Source organism: Antechinus flavipes, chromosome 1 (genome assembly GCF_016432865.1).
Source record: "Antechinus flavipes isolate AdamAnt ecotype Samford, QLD, Australia chromosome 1, AdamAnt_v2, whole genome shotgun sequence".
Taxonomy (NCBI): domain Eukaryota; kingdom Metazoa; phylum Chordata; class Mammalia; order Dasyuromorphia; family Dasyuridae; genus Antechinus; species Antechinus flavipes.
The window spans coordinates 570,246,372-570,266,775 of record NC_067398.1 but is presented as its reverse complement, the minus strand read 5'-3'; the positions used below and the strand labels follow the sequence as shown (position 1 = coordinate 570,266,775).

Here is a 20,404-nt window from a genome sequence, read left to right as displayed (position 1 = left end):
AGCTTGTTCCTTATTTTTTGTAGAACAATACTATTACATTACCTTAATATACAACTTCTTCAGCTACCCCAATTGATGAGCATCTACTCATTTTCCAATTCTTTGCTACCACAAAAAGAGCTGCTACAAACATTTTTGCCTGTGTGTGTGTGATTCTCTCCTTTATGATTTTCTTGGCACACAGACTCAGTAGTGGCATTGCTGACTCAAAGGGTATGAACAGTTTTATAGCCATTTTGGGGTAATTCCAAACTGCTCTAAAGAATGGTTGGATCATTTCACAATTCCACCAACAATGTATGTGTCCCAGTTTTCCCACATCTCCTTCAACATTTATGTTTTTCCTGTTATCTTACCTAGTCTGAGAGATGGAGGTGGTACCTCAGAGTTTTTTTAATTTGTATTTATCTCATTAACAGTCATATGACTATAAATGGCTTTAATCATCATCTGAAAATTGTCTGTTCATATCTTTTGAGCGGTTATCATTTATCAATTTATATAATGACTTGTATTCTTATAAATTTGACACAGTTATTTATATATTTTTTAAATGAGACTTTTATGAAAACATTGGCTATAAATTTTTTCCAGCTCTGTACTTCTTTTAAATCACATTTCTGCTGGTTTTGTTTATGCAAATCCTTGTTAATTTTAATATAATCAGAGCTGTCCATTTTTCATTTTATAATATTCTCTAATTCTTCTTTGGTCAGGAAATCCTCTTTTATCCAAAGATTTGATCGGTAAATTATCCATTTCCCTTCTAATTTACTTATGTTATCACCCTTTATGCCTAAATCATGAACCCATTTTGACCTTGTTTTGGTATGGGGTGTGAGATATTGGTCTATGCTGAATTTCTGACATATATTTTTCAATTTTCTCAGTAATTTTTGTGAAAGAGCGAGTTTTTATCCCAGAAGATTGAGTTTGGAGATTTATCAAATACTAGATTACTATATGCATTGATTGTGTGTCTTGTGTCTGTAATCTTTTCTAATGATCTAGCACTCTATTTCTTAACCAGTAATAAATGATTTTGATGACTGCTGCTTTATAATATAGTTTTAGTCTGGTGCTGCTAAGCTTATCCTTTGTATTTTATTTTACTAATTACCTTGATATTCTTGACCTTTTTTTTATTTCCAGATAGATTTTGTTATTATTTTTCTAGGCATTAAAATAAATTTTTAGCACTTTGATTGTCATGGCACTGAACAAGTAGACCAACTTAGGCAGAATTGTCATTTTTATTGTATTGCCTCAGTTTGCTCATGAGCAATTTATATTTTCCTAGTTGTATAAATCTAACTTTATTTGTGTTAGAATAGACTTATTCTATATGGTCTTTGGCTCTTAGAGCTAAAACTAATGAGATCAAGTTTCAAACAATGCTCATCTCCCTCCCTCTATTATAATAGAACCTTTGTGCCTCTTCATGTGATCTAGTTTGTTCTATTATACCTCCCTTATCTTCTTTTCCTAGTATATTCCTTTTTCCACTCCTTAATGTCTTTTCTTTGAAATCATCACATTAGAATCCATTCATAATCATATCCTCCCTCCATGCTTGCTCCCCTCTCACTGCCCCAATAACAGATACAGTTCTCAAAAATTACAGATATCATTTTGCTATCTAGAGATGTAAACAGTTTGACCTTTAAATAATATATATTTTACTCCTGTTTATCTTTCTATGCTTCTCTTGAGTTCTGCATTTGAAGCTTAAATTTTCTGCTTAGTTCTGTTTTTTTTAATAGAAATAATTGAAAATCTCTTAATTCATTGAAGATACATTGTCTCCCCTGAAAGAATATGCTCAATCTCACTGTGTGAGATTGTGAGATTACAATCCCAGGTCCTTTACCTTCTAATATGGTATTGTAGACTCTTTGATCCTTTACTGTAGATGCTGCTAGATCCTGAGTAATCCTGACTGTTGCTCCTTGACACTTGAATTGTTTTGTTTTTTTTTTAAATTTCTGGCAGCTTACAGTATTTTTCCTTGAAATTATAGATCTAGAGTTTTGCAACAATGTTCCTTAGAATTTTCCTTGTGGGATTTCTTTCCAAAAGTAATCAATGGATTCTTTCAATGACTATTTCTCACTCTGTTTCTAGAATGTCAGGGAAGTTTGTCTTGATGATCTCTTGAAGAATGCTATCCAGGCTCTTTTTTTTGGTCATGGACTTCAGGTAGATAATTTTTAAATTGTCTCTTTTGAGTCTATTTTCCAGGTCAGCTGTTTTTCTAATGAGTTATCGCACATATTCTTCCTTTTTTTCCCCAGTTTGTTTGACTGATTCTTGATGTCTCAGAGTTATTAGCTTCCATTTGCCCCATTCTAGCTTTTGATGTGACACGTTTTCAGTTAGTTTTTGTCTCTCTTTTTTCCATTTTATTAATTCTACTTCTGAAGATGATCTTCAATGGATTTTGTTACATCTGACCAATTGCATTTTTTAAGGAATTGCCTTCTTTTTCCAAGATGTTGATTCTCTCTTGCATACTTCTTATTTCTTTTCTCATTTTTTCTTCTCCCTCTTTTATATGCCTTGTAAAACCTTTTATAAACACTTCCATGAATTTTCTTTGGGTTTAAGACCAATTCATATCACTGTTGGGATTTCCTCTGTGGACATTTTATTTTCATTTGAGTTGGTGCTTTGGTCTTGCCTGTCACCATAACATTTTTCTGTGGTAAAGGTTTTTTATCTATTTCTTGCTCATTTTCTTTTCTTTTCTTTTTATATTTCTTTTTTTTAAATTTACATGGTGAAGGTCTGTTCCTGAGGCAAAGGGGATTTTGAGTTGTTGTCTTGACTATGAGCACAGGGTCCTTTTGTGTTTGCAGGGAGTAGCTTTGTGTGCTCTTTTCAGAAAAAGCCTGCTTTCCCAGAAATTGCCTTCTGACATGGGACTAGAGGCCTCCCCACTGTTCTGCGTTTTTTTTTTTTCCGACCAGTTGCTGATCTGCTGCAATTAAAACCTCCTACCTTGCTTTCCCAAACTATCTGAGCTGAGCTGAAAACCATTTTCAATCCAGTGAGACTGACCTTTATTGAAGTTTTTCCAATCTATCTTGAGCTGGAGAGTGGTTTCATTCTAACAGACTGTTCAGAGGCTTGGTTTTATGTGCCTTTCCAGGGAAACTGGGTGAGCTCGAGTAGCTTCCTGGTTTCATTCTGTCATCTTGGTTCCATTGTTTAATTCTTTTTATCTTTATCCCTAGTTTCTAGATAAGGCCTGATAAATATTATTAAGTAATTGATTGGCTATATGAGATGAAGACAAAGTGAAAAAAATGACACTAAAATTGCAATCCTAAGCAAAAAGGCCAGGAATACAATATTCATCATGACTTCCAGAATGCCAATGGAAAGGAAACCTTTGATAAAATAATCAGAAATAAATGTTGTTTTTTTTTTTTTTTAATTGGAAAAATGATAGTAGTGAACTTAAAGTTTGAAAAAAGTTGAGTTTTGGGGAAAAGCTAATATAACAATGTTTGTTATATAAATCACATTTCAATTATACTTGGCTATGGCTATCAATTTCTTTTTTTTTTTACTCTCAATGAAAAGTCAGAGAGAGGGTTTCTTACTGACTACTATTTACTGAGAACATGGAGCTTATCTGCATGGAGAAGTCTCTTGCATTCACAAAGTGATTTCAGATAATAGCCTTGTTTGAAAGCAGCAAATTTTTTTTGTTGACATTTATGTAGCTATACGAGTTTGAGTGTCAAAGTAATCAATAAGCTATAACTATTCTTAAGAGGCTGACAGTAGGATCAGAAGTGGAAAGAATGGTATCCTGCATAGTGAAGAGAATGAGTGGAAGGAAAGAGTATTAAAAGACAAGAATATGTAGTTGCATTATATTTATGTCTCAAATTAGGCTATAACAAATTATAAAAGACAAATTCAGATACAAGTCATTATTTCATTCTTTGACTATACAAACATTGGGTCATATCATGACCCAGATAGTTGAAGAACACTGTTTTAGAGCTAATATTATAGTTTTGTGAGATTGTTAAAAGTAATTAGTAACCATGAATTCACTTGATGTGAAGCAGAAGCAATATATTTCAAGGAATTTAGTTTCTTGCATATAATATTAACAATAATATTTTTGCATATGAATGAAAATTTGGTAGCCCTTTTTGTAGTACAATCTATCTGAACTTGTTAATAAATCTGATTGTTTTCTATAGTGCTATTAGATAGAAAAAGTTTCTTTTTGTCACAGTTTATATTCATCTCTACCTTTTTAATTCAATTTATTTTTTTTTTCCTCAATGGTGACTTGTTTTTTCTTCCTCAATGGTGACTTGTGATTTTTCCAATTGCTAAAAAAAGTATGATATAAAAAGGGAAAAACATTTTTAAGTTTATTATTTCCCAATAGAATTGGAATAGAATTCCAATGGAATAGCATTTATAAAACTAAAAAAGCACTGCATTGTAATGTAGTTTCCTTTTTTATAGTTTTACATATTGAAAATAACATTTTATAATTGTTTCAAATTAGTCATTAAAAAGAAAGGGTAATAACAGTTACCACATATTTAATAATAAAATGCAGCATAATTTGGTCCTACCTTGGATAAACGATACCTGATAATACACAATTACCTATGACAAATAGCCCTCATCTATATTGGTAATGGAATTGCATTGTAAGTTAATATACAAATGAAGAGTTGTGACTCTATATTTTATACAAATTATGCACAATGATCTTATAAGGATTATAATTTTTATCTTAAAAGGATTACAAACAATGATCATAGCAACTATCATTTTTATATATTAAAATTACCTCAAATTTCCAACATGAAAATTGAAATATATTCTGACTATTTGAGAAATGCTTAAAGAGATTATAGAAAATAAACTCACTGTCTGTCTGGAGAGCATGCATTCAATTGGATATCATTATCAAACATTGAAGAATAAAAAAATTCAATTTGCATTAATTTTGATTAGTAAGAGTAATAACCTAAAGGTAAAATTGAGAAAATCTAGATTAACTAATTAAAGAGATGAGAAGTGAATACCTTGAAAAGGAAATAATGATTACAAAGAGCTCAAATATTTTTACTTGAAACAGGCCATACCTTACTAATCTAGATCAGAGTAATGTTGTCTTTAGAGTTTATTTTTATTTTAGGAAATTGTTTGATATTTTTTGCTATTCTTGTGGAAAAGATGAACCAATTTTGACTAAGTCATAACACTCAGATGGATTTAGAACTGGTTGAATGGTTGGATTAAGGTGTTAGTGATTTCATTTTTAAAGGCTTGATTGCAATTTGTCCTCTCCTAGGACTATGTTGGATGCTGTACTCTGTATTATTTTGTCAGTCTCTTGAATAAAGGCATAACTAATGGGTTATGTTAGATTGGAAGATGTTGCATGTCTTGAAGAAGATGGCTACTAGAATGAATGGCAAAGTCAGGATCAAAAAAAATCTTGACAGTCTACAACATTCTATTGACAAATAATATGAAACTAGATATGACACAATGTGGTTTTCTACTTGGGTTCAAAAAATTAACTTCACAGGTATAAGAAGGAAAGAGATAGTTAGTAAGGCTTTTCTCTGAAAAAGATTATGGAGTTTTTGGATAATAAAAAAAATATATATATAATCTGATTTACTTTAAAAGAAATGTAATTTCCTGGAATGGGGAGATGATAAATCTGATATTCTCTCCCTGCCATACTATATCTGAAACATTATATTTTTTAGGGACACATATGTGTAAGAAAGATATTGATGGGTTGAACAGTGTGAAGAGGAAGGAAACCTAAAGGATGAAACACTTTGAGATCACATCACATGAACATCTGTTGAAGGAACTGATATGTTTAATCTTGAAAACAGAAGCTGTACAAGAACACAATATGTGTTCAAGGATAGGAAGGGTTACCATATGGAAAAGAGATTAGACTTGTTTCTTTTGGACCCCAAGCAAAAAAATAGCAAAAACTAGAAACAAGAGGTAGAGAGTCTATAAGGAGGAAGATTTAGATGCCATGTTAAAATGTCTTAACAACAAATAGAAAGTGTTTGAAAAGGAAGTGTAGTAGATTCCACTTTATTGTAGGTCTTTAAACAGAATGGATAACCTCATGGTTCCTTTCATGTGTAGTTTGGACTGGATACTTTCTTAGGAACCTACCACTTTCAAAGCCTGTTATTCTTTGAAGTCATTCAAAATGAAATCTTATTTTAATTTCATTATAATGTATTATTTTCAGATCAAATATCTTTCAAATATTTATATCTCTTGGATTATTAAAAAGAGATCTATTCTTTATTTAGTATCCCACTTCCCACTTTTGATTCTTTTATGGGCAGCTAGATAGCACAGTAAATAGAGCAATAATCATGGAATCAGGAAGATTAATTCAAATTCTGCCCCAGGCACTTCATGATGATGTGACTTTTGGCAAATCACTAAGCCTTTCCCTGCCTCGATTTCCTTTTCTGTCTTATATCATAATTATTAATTATAAGGTGTGCATCATAGGTTTGTTGTGAAGATCAAATGATATAATTTGCATAGCTCTTTGCAAACCATAAATGCTAACCATTATTATTATTATTACCTCCCTCTATTCTTTTAAAGGTATACGTAGCATAATTAATATTTTTGTAAAATTCAATTTCCACATTTTTTATATATATATAATTCTTTATGATTACATAGTATAGCTCTGAGCTTTAGCCTATGGAAATATTTACCAACACTGTACTTTTAAGATAAATTCATTTAAAGAAAATTTAAACAGAGAAAGTTTTTTTTTTCTATTTTAAGTTTAAGTTTTATTAATTAAAGAAAAAAAATTGTGCATTTAGTAGTAAACAGATTATTTATCATAGTATATCTATTAAACAAAGCATGTTTTCTGATATTAACCACCTTTGCAAATAGCATAATATGAATATAAATAACTTTATTTCCTTGATTTCAAGATGAATTTACATTAAAAATTAAAATTATAATTTAACTTTACCAATATTTAGAGAAGGTAAATCCTATAAATTGGATTACAATTTTAGGATTTTTTTTAGTAAATAGGAAGACATAAAACAGACTATCAAATAAAAATATTATTCAGTGCATTACTTTAAATTTTCAGAGAAATTATAACATCATAGATTTAGGGCTGGAAGGGATGGTAGAAAACATTTAGCTCATTGTTTTATTGATGAGAAAACTAGCATCCATGGAAGTTAAGTGTCTTGGAAATTTGTAAGCACATTGATTTAGTATTTGAAGGTAACTTAGAGATCATCAAGTGACCTCATTTTAAAGAAAAGAAAAATGAAACCTAGAGGGTTAAACATTGTACTCAGTGCCCCATAGATAGTATATTTCTGAGGCAAGATTTGAACTCTTGTCTTCCTGACCAAAGGTAGTGTTCTTTCTGTCCTGTTCCATACTCTTTCAGGAAGGACAACATGCATAGTAAACATCCTAGATGGATAGCCTTAAATAAATATGCATATAGCATAAATAATAAATGAAGTCAAAACTGTATAAGATTACCAAAAGGGGAGAGTATACTTAGATTTTTTTTTTTAATCCAGGGCAAAGCTTTGAATTAACCCATCACTTTACAAGTCAAATAGAACATAAATGCTACTAAAAAGACAGAGATGGTTTCATAAGATAAAGTCCAGAATAGTGGAGAAGAATCTTAAAATAAGCAGAGAAAGGATGTTAAAAGAGAGTTCAGTCAGTAGTCACATGCTACATCAATGGTCAAAGAGGTGCAGGAAAAAAATTATGTCAAAATGAAAAAAAAAGGCAACTAATTTAATTGGAGTAGAAAATTATCCCATTGGTCTGCTCTGCTACCACCCCCCCATACAAGCCTTTTAGAACTTTCCATTCCACTGGCTAATGCCTACATATATAGTAATTCCACAATTCAAAAAGAAAGAAAGAAAGAAAGAAAGAAAGAAAGAAAGAAAGAAAGAAAGAAAGAAAGAAAGAAAGAAAGAAAGAAAAGAAAACATTAAATGATTCTTACTTGGGGATATATTGTCCTAAAGTTTAGGCATATTTACATAAAGAAGAATTTTTAGGGTAAAATATATTGAGTCAAGCAGGAACAAAATAATATCCATCTTAGGAAAAATGACGGTATAATTAGTGTTTAGTTTGTTAAAATCTTAATGTATTTTTTAAAAATTTAATCAATTATACTGTAAGTATAGCTCTGTTGTGACTGTCCACTCTGGCTTTTAAATTAAGGAGAATTTGTAGATCTCAAAAACACAAGGCAGGATGAGAGGAACAAAATGAGTAGAAATTGAAATCAAAAGAAATCAGTGTTCATTTTACTTTGCTGTTTAATGGAATTTAGAGTCCTTTTAATAAGATCATTAGCCTGATTATTTTAAGTAATATATGGATTGGAAAAAAGTTTGCTTCTTCCCACCCCCAACTATTATTTAACAAAGAAAATAGATAAAAATATTAATGTACAATGAATTACAAAGGAAGTAAAGTTTTTTGGATATATGTCTGTCATTATGTTGTAATTAAGAGTTGGAGCTAACAAAATTCAGAAGAAATTATTTTTGACATGGTAATTATTGAATCTTTCCAATAAGTGACTACCATTCCATACTACTTCATCTTTGCAAGAAGTCACAAAGTATTTAATGATATAGTAAAAAGAACATCAGAGACAGTAATGAGGTTGAATGTTTCTTTTTGTTTTAAATTAAAAATTAACTTTGGAAATTAAATGTTTAATGATAAAGAAAAGGTTAAAGACCTTGTTTAGAATTGTCTAATAGGCACGGTACAATGTTATTCTAACAGTAATTATAAGAATAAAGAAATTTCTATTTTGATTTCAGCTGGAAGCAGCTATAACTATTTGATCAAAATGACATGTAGTCACTTGTCAAGGCTCACTTCTATTGTGGCTAAAGAAGCAAAATCACTCATTGATCCACTTTTTACACTGTCAAGTGTTTTGCAGAGAAGAATGTACCAGGCAAAGACCAGGTAGATAATTATTGTACTACTGAGAATAAAATAGAAAAATCTATGATGAGATCCAGCATTTACAAATATAGATTATTATATTATATTCCCCTTATATATAAGATTATATTCCCTTGTTCAAGTGAAGTCTTGTTATTATCATTAATTATATTGTTTTCTGTAGAAATTAGGATAAAAGAAACAAAGCTTTTCTACTCATTTTTTTTTCCTTTTCCCAATTTCAGCATAAAGAACGTAACTCCAAAAGTAGGAGATCCTGAAACACGTAAAGCTATTCGCCGTGCCTTTGATGTATGGCAGAATGTAACTCCTCTGACATTTGAAGAAGTTCCCTACAGTGAATTAGAAAATGGCAAAAGGGATGTGGACATAACAATCATTTTTGCATCAGGTTTTCATGGAGACAGTTCTCCCTTTGATGGAGAGGGAGGCTTTTTGGCACATGCCTACTTCCCTGGACCAGGAATTGGGGGAGATACTCATTTTGATTCAGATGAACCATGGACTCTAGGGAATCCTAATCATGATGGTAAGCACAAATTTTCATTTTTCTTTTCTTTTTTTTTTTTGCTTTATTTCCCACCTTTTTTCTCTTCTCCTTCCTTCTATCCCTTCCTTTCTCCCTCCCTTCCTTTTTTAACTGCTTCCTTCCTCTCCCCTTCCTTCCTTTCTCCTTTCCTCCCTCCCTTGCTCCCTCTTACTCCCTCTCTTCCTTCCTCCGTTCCTTTCTTCTTCCCTCTTTACTCCTTATCTCCCTCCTTCCCTTTCTTCCTTCCTTCCTTTCTTCCTTCTTTCCTTCCTTCCTTCCTTCCTTCCTTCCTTCCTTCCTTCCTTCCTTCCTTCCTTCCTTCTTTCCTTCCTTCCTTCCTTCCTTCCTCCTTTTTTCTTCCACAATGAGTTGTATTGCAAAAATAATAGACATTCTTTCACAGTCTTCTTTGAACTTATGGTGCCAGAGAAATTGGTGGAATAAATTATGATTTTCACATTCATTATTAATTTAAAAAACAATTATAGGTGTATGTTTCACTCATACAAGGTGTCTTTGTAATGAAGAATGCTCTATACTTAATATAATATTCTTTGTTTTCTTTCAAATGAAGATCAGAAACTATTCATGAAATCTTTTCATACTCTGCAAATAGTTGGAATTTTCCATGTCTCATTTCCTCATTATAGGGGAAAATCTTAAAATATGTATATTTCTATCAAATATAATTCTGCTTTTCTTTTCTCATAAATGACAAAGTGTCCCTCTTAATTCTAATGTTTGTCAATCCTTTTTGTGTGTGATCAATACTCCTGTCTGCTTTGTCATCCCCATATCATCAACAACATACCATGCTATTAAATTTCTCTACTCAATTGGGTAATTTCTCTATGCCTTATTTCAAGAGATGTTGAACTCCTCGACTTTGAGATCTGGATGAGTACTATTTTTATAGTCAGTCACTTTTGTCCCTATAAATTAGACTAGATGGCTACTGTTTTTTGTTCAATTTAGAATCTTTGTTATTCTCTGAATCTTCCTTTACAATACGCGCACATGTACCTGTACACACACAAACACACACACATATCCTACATGCATGTATTCATATGCTCCTTCTTTTGGATTTTCTACAGACTAGATTTCCAAATATGTGTACGTGCACGTAAGTAGCTGCAACTAAGATATGTTTATAACTTAGTTTACTGTATCTCTGACTTGATAAAAGTAGAATAAATAGTTATAATAACACATTCTTTATTGGAGTTACTGGAGTTGAAGTGGAATTGGGAGAAATCACTTTTAATCTATGCTTTTAATACCCTAATATTACTTTGTTGCAAATTCTATATTTCATTTTTCACTCTAGCAATACAATATTTTATTCTAATAATGTATAAGAATGCTGTTAGAATACAATCTGTCTTTCATTACATAATCACTACTCAAGTAATAAAAAAAAATGAAACGCTTAATTTCTCCTTGATTAGTTAAACTCATTCCTCAAATCTGACTTTTTTACTTTATTCAAATATTTAATTTAACTTGAATTAGTGTAATAGTTTCTGATTGTTTGGATGCTAGATTCAAAGATGCTTGAATAAAAATGTTTAGATTGTATAAATCTTTAAAAATTTAAATTAGTTAAGAAAAGGAAATTAACAAAAATTATCTATTTCTTTTGAAAGAAATGCATCTAGTATAATATGAAGACAATATTAAATTATCCAATTGATTTCCTCCCCTAAAACAATGTGAAAATATTCGTGATGAAATTGGTTTCAGAGATACTGAGAGAATTGCAAGATACTAAAATACTATTGGATGGATTGTGTTTGTAAAATATAGGAGAATGTTGGCATTGTCCTATATTTTACATTTCCTATCCTCATATTTTGTGTAGCAATTTGTTCAAATGCTTCAATACTTTTTTGGGATCTAAAATTCTTCAATGTCCTTTTTTCCCATAAAGAATTCAATCAATGACCCATTTTCATCTGATCAAACTGTAAATTTCATTTCCAGTGCATTCAATAAATCTTCTGAGAGGATCTAGCCAATGTGCTAAAGGTTTATACTAGGCCTATTTTGTGGATAATTTTCAAATCAAGCTATCTATCTGATTGCCTTCATTCTCTTTTCATGCCTCACCCATACTTTCTTCTAATTCTATATTTTTGGTACTCTCTGAACTTTTAAAGTATTTTAAAAATTAATTTGAATTATTAGTTGTTAAAAAGAGAAATGATTAATTTGCATATTTTGGGGCTTGGGGATTTTTACTAATCAATTTTGTTGGTATAATTAATATACTAATGGAATATATATAGAGAAAATGACATGACCTGAAGCTTCATTGGAATAGGGAAGTCCTAGAGGAGGAATCTTCCTCTAATAACACAAGTTGATCCTTGCTATGAAACATTTATAGCCATTTATATAATATTTTAAGGTTTACAAATTGTGTTGTTTCAATAATCATGTAGGGTACAAACTGAAAACATTGTTCTTCACATTTTACAGAATAGAAACTGAATTCAGTGATTTTCCCAAGTTGTACAAAACTTCTAAGATTCAGGGTTGTTACTCACCTCCAGGTCCTCTGATCCCAAGTCCTAGAAATTCTCTTTTTTAACATATTGTGCTGCATTTCAAACAATAGAATTCATTTTTTAAAAATTTATTCTCTATACAATCTTGATTTTCTTTTTGGACTCAAGACTCAAATTTCTCATCCATGAAATACGTAAACTAATTCTTATAAGATGTCAACAATCATGTAATAATCCCCCAAATCAATAGTAAGAGAAATGAAGATCAAAAGAATTTTCTTATTTCTCATACCTGCCAGATTGGCAAAAACAATAAAAAATGGTGGTTGTTGAAAGGATGTGGGAGTATAAGCATATCAACACATGATGGTGTAGTGAATTTATCCAGTCATTCTGGAAAAGTTTGGAAATACATTTAAAAAGTCACAAAATTGCATATAACTTTCTATTCAGCAATACAACTACTAAGTGAATAGACAACAAGAAGAAATAAAATGTAAATTTCCTGATTTTAGAATGGAAAATGTTATCATAATAGTGTTAGAGGACAAAAGTTCATATTCAGGAGGCATAAGTGATTCATGTTGAGGTAAGAACAGAGTAATGTCTTGAATCTCAAAAAAAGTTGGCTTTCTCATCCAGAATTCCTTTTTATATGAAATGGCTGAGGCTAAATCATATAATCTGTTGAATCTTAGTTTCCTAATCTATGAAACAGGGTAGACTTTTTTTTAACTCTAATAGATTTAGAAACTCAAAATATTTTACTTCTTTAAGATGTTTGGCAACAGGGCCAAAGGAAAAAAATGTTTGTTATGTATGCATGCATGCATGATGTGTTTAAAAATGAAGGACTGTGCAGTTTTGAACTATGAATTGTAAAGAAAGAATTAGGAAATGAGAGTTTTGACTGCCATTTATATGTAGTTTCCCCTGATATTATATTTCAATTTTTCATCTAATACATTCTGAGTCTTATTCCTTCTCATTCTTCAGTTACTACATTCTCACCACTGCCATTCTCCTTTATTGAAAACTATTCTTTTTCTGTTACCTGCTCAACTAATATTCCTTAAACATAACTTTTATAAACATGTTCAAGCCAAAAAAAAAAAACAACAAAATCCTCATAAAGTTATATATTACATTATTTTGTAATCATTTCAATTGTGTTAATTTTTTTGTCCCTAACATATTTTAGTCGTTAACTTGTTGGTGCCAAGAAGTGGTGCTTCTCTTATACAAATATAAGAGGGTATCTTATTCAAAACTAACTCTACCAAATCTTCTTACAGATTCCAATTAACAATGTTTGAAATAAGAAAGAGAATTGCAGAAATGGAAAAGTGAATGATGTGTGTAGCATCTCAGATCAGTGTATTTTATTTCTAATTATCTTAATATAAGATTTCAAAACTGGATAGAGTATATGTTTTCTGCAACTTTCTTTACCATATAATGCTACCTCCATCATTAGGGTGTCAAGAGTTCTTGGCCCTTTGCAAGTCATAAGAGAAGACAAGTTGGCAAAGTAAAGTCTGGACATCACTTGATCTCTCTCAAATTCCTCTTCAAACAATGATGAAATAATTCCTCAAATCAAATTCTGAAGCAGCAGAATCAAAAAAAGAGAACATGGTGAAATAATTTTCTAGATATAAACAACTTAGAAGATTGGCAGGAGAGGTTTGTCTCACTGAGGTGACATTGATGCATATTCTAATCCAGTACAATAAAGGCCATGCCAGCATAAACCACATCTCAACAAGACACCAGCAGGTCTTGGATACCACTAAATAGTAGCTTCTGGAGTTCTCAACCTACACATTGTAAAGGAGTCAGACAACTAGTCACAAGGAGATTACAAGTAATCTTTTTCTTTTAGTGGGATCAGGACTCTTGTTATCGCCCCAAAATGGGTCATCATCCCAGATCAATGAACAGCACTTGTAGAAGCAGGGACACTGGATATAGTTCCCGGGAGGAAAAAGAAAACTTATGGTCAGTCGCAAACTACAACACAACTCAGGAGAGCACTTATCATATCTCTCTTTAAATCATACTACCTTTGAAGAACTTAAAATATACACAACACGGAATTAATTATAAAAACAAAAGCACACTTGGCATAGTGTCACCTTACCCCTGATAATTAAGTCCAACTTGAAAATAAAGATAAAAGACTTGAAAAGTGAGCAAATAAAAACAAAAAAAAAAAAAAAGAAAGAAAAGCTGACCATAGAAAGTTACAATAATGACAAAGAACAAAACAAAAATTAAAAGACAATTACACCAAAACATTTTCATGCAAAGCCTAAAAGAAAAATGTGAATTCATCTCAGACCATGAAAGAGTTCAAAAAGGATTTTTAAAACCAGATGATAGATGTAGAGGAAAAAATCAGGAAAATACATAATAGTGATGCCAGAAAATCATGAAAAAATAATCCACAGCTTGGTAAAGGCACAAAAACTGCGGACAAGAATAACCCCTTAAAAATGAAGTAAGTTACATCTTAGAAAGACACAAAGATACTGTGAAAAGAAATTGTTAAAATGAGAAGTGGCCAAATGAAAAAAAACAAACCCAGAAATTCACTGAGGAGAAGAAATCAGTACAAAGTAGAATTAGAGAGCAACTAGATGCCACATATATAGATCACCCACCCTTAAAAGAGAAAGACCTAAATTCAAATCTGACCTCAGACATTTAACAAGTTACAACCACAATTGATTTGCCAAGGATAATAATAATAATAAAATAAAATTGGCCAGTGGAAACAGAAACATAAAATTCACTGAGGAAAAGACCTCCTTATAAAGTAGAATTGGGCATGTGGAAACTTATATTTCCATGAGACATCAAAAATAATAACATGAAAAAAAAGAAAAGTGAAATATTAGAATTATAATGAACTTGAAAAATAGAGCAAGGAAAGATTTGTTTTTGTTTTTGTTTTAAGAATTATTGGATGACCTAAAAGTCATGATCAAAGTAAGAGCCTATATAGAATTTTTCAAGAAATTATCAAGGAAAACTATCTTGATGTTGTAGAACCAAAGGATAACATAAAAATTGAAAGGAAACACTGATTACCTCCTGAAAAACATCCCAAAATGAAAACTTTCAGGAATATTATAGCCAAGTTCCAGAGCTCCCAGATCAAGGGAAAATATTTCAAGCAACCAGAAACAATTCAGGTACCATGGAGCCATAGTCAGTATAATACAAGATTCAGAAGCTTCTACATTAAAGGATCGGAGAGCTTAAAATATGATATCCCAGAAGGCAAAGGAGCTAGGGTTATGACCAAGAATCAGTTACCCAGCAAAAATAAGTCTAATTCTTTGGGGAGAAAATGGAGATTCAGTGAAATAGAAGACTTTGAGGCATTCTTGATGAAAAGACTCAAGCTAAATAGAAAATTTGTCTTTCAATTTAAATGTTCAATGCAAACATAAAAGAATTCATAAATGGGTAAACATGAAAGGGAAATCATAAGGGGCTTAATAAGGTAAAACTGTTTATATTCCTACATGAGAAAATGATACTTATAACTCATAAGAACTTTCATATTATCAGAACAGTTAGGAATACATATAATAGAAGGCAAAGAAGTGAGTTGAATATGAAGAGATGTTATCTAAAAATAAAATTAAGGAGTGAAAGAGGAATATGCTGGAAGAAGGAAAGGGAGAGGTAACATGGAGTAAATTATCTCAATAAAAAAGCAAGAAAAACTTTATACTGGAGAGGAAGAGAAGGGAGTTAAGGGGAAGTATGTAAACCTTACTCATTAGAACTGGCTCAAAGAGGATAACTATTGGGTACAGAAAATAATAGGAAAGAAAAAAGGGAATGGGATAAGAGAAGGGAGGCCAGATTGGGAGAGTGGAGTATTCAGAAACTTATGAGGAAGACAAGATGAAAGTAGAGTGAAAAGAATAAATATTGTGGAGGGGGGAAAGAAATACACCTAGCAATAGTAATAGAAAAATAATTTGAAGGATGCTTCTCTAAGAAAGGACTCATTTCTCAAACATATAGAGAACTTATTCCAAATTATAAAAAATATGAGGCATTCCTCAATTGATAAATGATCAAAAAAAGTATGAAATTTTTACATAAAGTACTAACAATTGCCTATACATACAAAAGGTGTTCTAACTCACTATTTATTAGAGAAATACAAATTAAAACAATTCTGAGGTACCACCTCAAACCTATTTTATTGCCTCATATGTCAGAAAAGGAAAGTGACAAATTTTAGAAGAGATGAGGGAAAATGAGACATTAATGTACTGTTACTGGAGTTAGGAACTAATCCAACCACTCTATAGAGCAATTTAAAACTACATCCATAGGACTATAAATTATGCATTCACTTTAACCTAGCAAACCACAATTAGGTTTGTATCCCAAATGAGATATAAAACAAAGAGGAAAAGGAAAGAGAGATGGGAAAATATTTAAAACAGCTCCTTTTTGATGGCAAAAAATTGTAAATTGAGGGGATGCCCATCAACTGTATAATAAAATTGTAGTACATAATCATGATGGAATGCTATTGTGCTATCAGAAAAAAAGCTGAAAAGATTTACATGAACTGATGCAAAGCAAAATGTACTGTGTTACAAACTAACAGCAATATTATATGATCATCATCTGAGAATGACTTACTTAACTATTGTCAGCAATACAATGATCCAAGGCTATTCATCTCCAGGGAAAGAACTGATCATCTCTAAGTAGAGATATAAAAACTATACTTTTTAAACTTTCTTTATATTTCTCATTTTTTTGGGGGGAGGGGGTCCCATGCTTTCTTTCATAATATGACAAACATGGAAATGTTTTACATGACTATGCATATATAACCTATTTTTAATTGTTTGCCTTCTCAATGAAAGGTAGAGTGGGGAAGGAGGAAGAGAGAGAATTTGGATCCCAAAGTTTAAAAGTGAATATTGAAAATTATTTTTTATGTACCTGGAGAAAAATAGAGTAATAAAAATATAAATTAAGTCTTTGCAAGGAAAAAAGATGATTTTTAAAAAAGCAAATATATTTGAAAGAAAAAGAAAGAGCACCCTCCCTCCAGTTCACATAACCATGAGCTATTTTCTCTCTCCTGGTCTCTAATCTTATTAAATCAAATGCCTATTGGTATATATGTTGCCCTATATGACCACTGACATTCCTTCCAACTCTCAAAAACTAAATTCTTTCATTGTGATTCTTTAAAAAAATTAAATTTATGAAATAAAAGAAGCATTTCTATAATATAGTAGAATAAAAGATGATTGTCCATGAAATTGCAAATCCATTATCAACAACTTGATAGTCCTTTTAAACATATAATAAAGTCATCATGTAAATATGTTTTTCTTTATTTTTTTACCTTTCTTCCCCTTCCCCTTGCCCTAGAGGTGGCTATTGTTATATACAATAATATGTGTGTGTGTGTGTGTGTGTGTGTGTAAAGTCTTTCTGTACATGCTTTCATTTATCAGTTCTTTTTATGTATACAAATAGTGTTCCTCTATATGTCCTTTGTAGTTAATTTAGGTATTTATAATAGTGAAAATGGTTTATTCACTCAAAGTTCTTAAAAACAATATTACAATCATTATATAAAAGATTATCTTGTTTCTTCTCATTTGGCTTCTCATTATCTTGTGCAAGTCTATCCATATTTTTCCTAAGATTATGAAATTCATCATTTCTTGTAGCTCAGTAGTTAATATTCCATCACATTCATATTCTACAGTTTGTTTAGCCATTCTCTAATCTAAGAGCCTTTATGTAATTTCTGGTTCTTTGACTCAACAAAATGAGTTACTATTAATATTTTAGAACACATAGATTCTATTCCTTTTTCCTTAATCATCTTTAAATTAAACCTAGTATGTCATTGTGATTCTACCTAAATATTTCACCAATACCTCATATTCAATATGAGCAAACAGAAACTATTTTCTTTAGCCCCAAACCAATTTTTGATAAAATTTATCCATTTCAATTCCACCAACTCTCTAATGACTCAGGTTTATAACCTTGGCATCATCCTTATTTCTTCCCTTTGTTTTAACTTCCATATCCAATCAGTAGCCAAGTCTTCTTATGCCTCTCTCCACAGCAATTCTTAGTCTCTTCCCAGTTTCCTACCAGATTTTGATATTTATCACTTCTTAATTTAATTATTATAATCATCTTTTCATTCATATCTGTGTCCATCTCCTCTTTCCACCTCAACTTACATATAGCTTCCAAACTGATATTACTGAAAGATGGATTTGATAATGTCAACTCCTTAATCAAAAATCTTTAATAGCTCCCTATAGTATACAGAATTTAGGATAGAAAGGAGTACAACTAGGTGCTGCAGTGGATAGAGCATTAGACTTGGAATCAGGGAGACTCTTTTTTTTTTTATGAGTTCAAATCTCAGATTGTGTAAGAGCTGAGTGATCCTGGGCAAGGATTTAAAAGGATCAAAATAAATTTAAGATTGTTTTCCTTAGTTTCCTATCTCTAAAAATGGCCTAGAGAAGTAAATGGAAAAGTAAATGGAAAAAACACTTCATCTTTTCCTTTGAAAATCCTAAATGTGATCATGAGACTCAGACACAATTGAACAATAACACCAATTTTTTGGGGGGTGAGGGAATTCATGTTGTTCAAAGTCCTCCATATTTTAACATCCATATACCTTTGAATTCTTATTTCATATTCCTCCTTTTCATTCACTCTCCAGTCAAACCAACCTGCTACTTCATCCCTGTGCATAAGGATCTTTATATAAGTGGAGACACAGATCTGGAAGGAAATTCCACCTTAACACTCCCTATAGAGTCCCTAGGATTCTTCGGAGGGTGTCTCAGTTATCACTTGCTAATAAAGATCTTTCCTTATCCCTAAAATTACTAGTTCTCTTCTCCCTCTCCTCCTACCATGATTGTGTTTACATTTTTTTCCTTTACTTCATTATTAACAGGATGTGATATCATGGCAGGGGAAGATAACAATAAGCTATTTGACTTAGGGCTTATTTAAGTTTTGCTTTTGTAGCTCCCTGAATTTGTACCCTACTTCATCTATAATAGGTAATTAATAAATTGACTTAAATTGAATTAACTTGTGCATTTTCTTTCCTTTTTTATTTTTGCTATCTTGGGGACATTAAATAATTTAGTTAGGCAAAATGTAAAAGAAAGAATTCAGGCTTTTTGAATTTGTTGAGAGATCATTAAAATTGCTAGTGAATACATATTTATTATTATTTTAAAACTATCTTTTTGGTTCCTCTGGTAATTTCTGCTTTATTGATAGGAATGGCAGCATGAATTTAAATATTCAAAAAGCAGGTGTGCATTGCTTTTTATCAATGATTTTAACTGGCTCAAATTTTTAGTTTTTTCCAATGCTCCCACTTCTTCCACAACTGAATGGAAATGTGGCTTTCATCAAGTTTCTCAAATCTGCTAGTCAAATAAGAGGAATTATTATAATTAATCTCCATGAAATACTTTTTCAGGAGTATGAAGCAATATACATTCCATTCATTTTTGATAGAAATTTGAAAATTTAAGATTATATTAAACTCTGCACATTTGAAATGCTGGCAATTGCTGTTATCAAGAGTAAACTTTTAAATTGCTTTCTCTTTTTAATTGAAGATTTACAACTGCTTCACTGTTTACTGTTGGAATATATAAATTTTTGCTAAGATATTTTGCAGGCTTCAGAAAAGAAAGATAGTACCTTTATATTTTTGCTTAATAATTGATGCTTTAGAGACCAAACATGCTTTTTAGAAGAAGGAATAGCTATTTTAAGAAAGTCAAACCTACACTGGGATTTGAATCCTAATAGTTAGTGTTGCAGTTCTTTATTATGAGAACTACCACTAAACAAATTGTAAAGAGTAACATCAGAAATAAAAGTTTATCTTTATGTCAGAAGGTATTTAGCAGATTATTAACACTAATACTTTGTAACTTCACAATTCATATTGTACAAATTTGATTTTCATTGGATTTTCATGCTTACAGAAATCTTTTACTATTCAGTCTACCACATGGAGAATAATGTTTATCTTTACCATTCAACTAAGATTATTTTGCTTTGTGAGTTTGAGGCAAATGACTTTTTTTTTTTTTTTTTTTTTTTTTACAAAATAACAATGCTACGACATCATAGGAATTCCTGGAGACATTAATTGACTGTTAAAAATGTGATACCTAAAGATTTACTGCTTAATTGAAATTGAAATCACAATCCTTAAACAGTAACAGTAGGATAGCTAAAGCAA

General features: G+C 31.1%; 1 protein-coding gene across 1 annotated transcript in view; it reads left to right on the top strand.

The window, feature by feature from the left end:
* The window catches only part of MMP16 (matrix metallopeptidase 16), a 406,453-nt gene that overhangs the window by 225,508 nt on the left and 160,541 nt on the right, over nucleotides 1–20,404 (top strand). Inside the window, exon 4 of the mRNA XM_051970806.1 lies at nucleotides 9,273–9,577. Within this exon, the coding sequence (XP_051826766.1) occupies nucleotides 9,273–9,577 (305 nt within the window). The remainder of the gene's footprint in view (nucleotides 1–9,272; nucleotides 9,578–20,404) is intronic.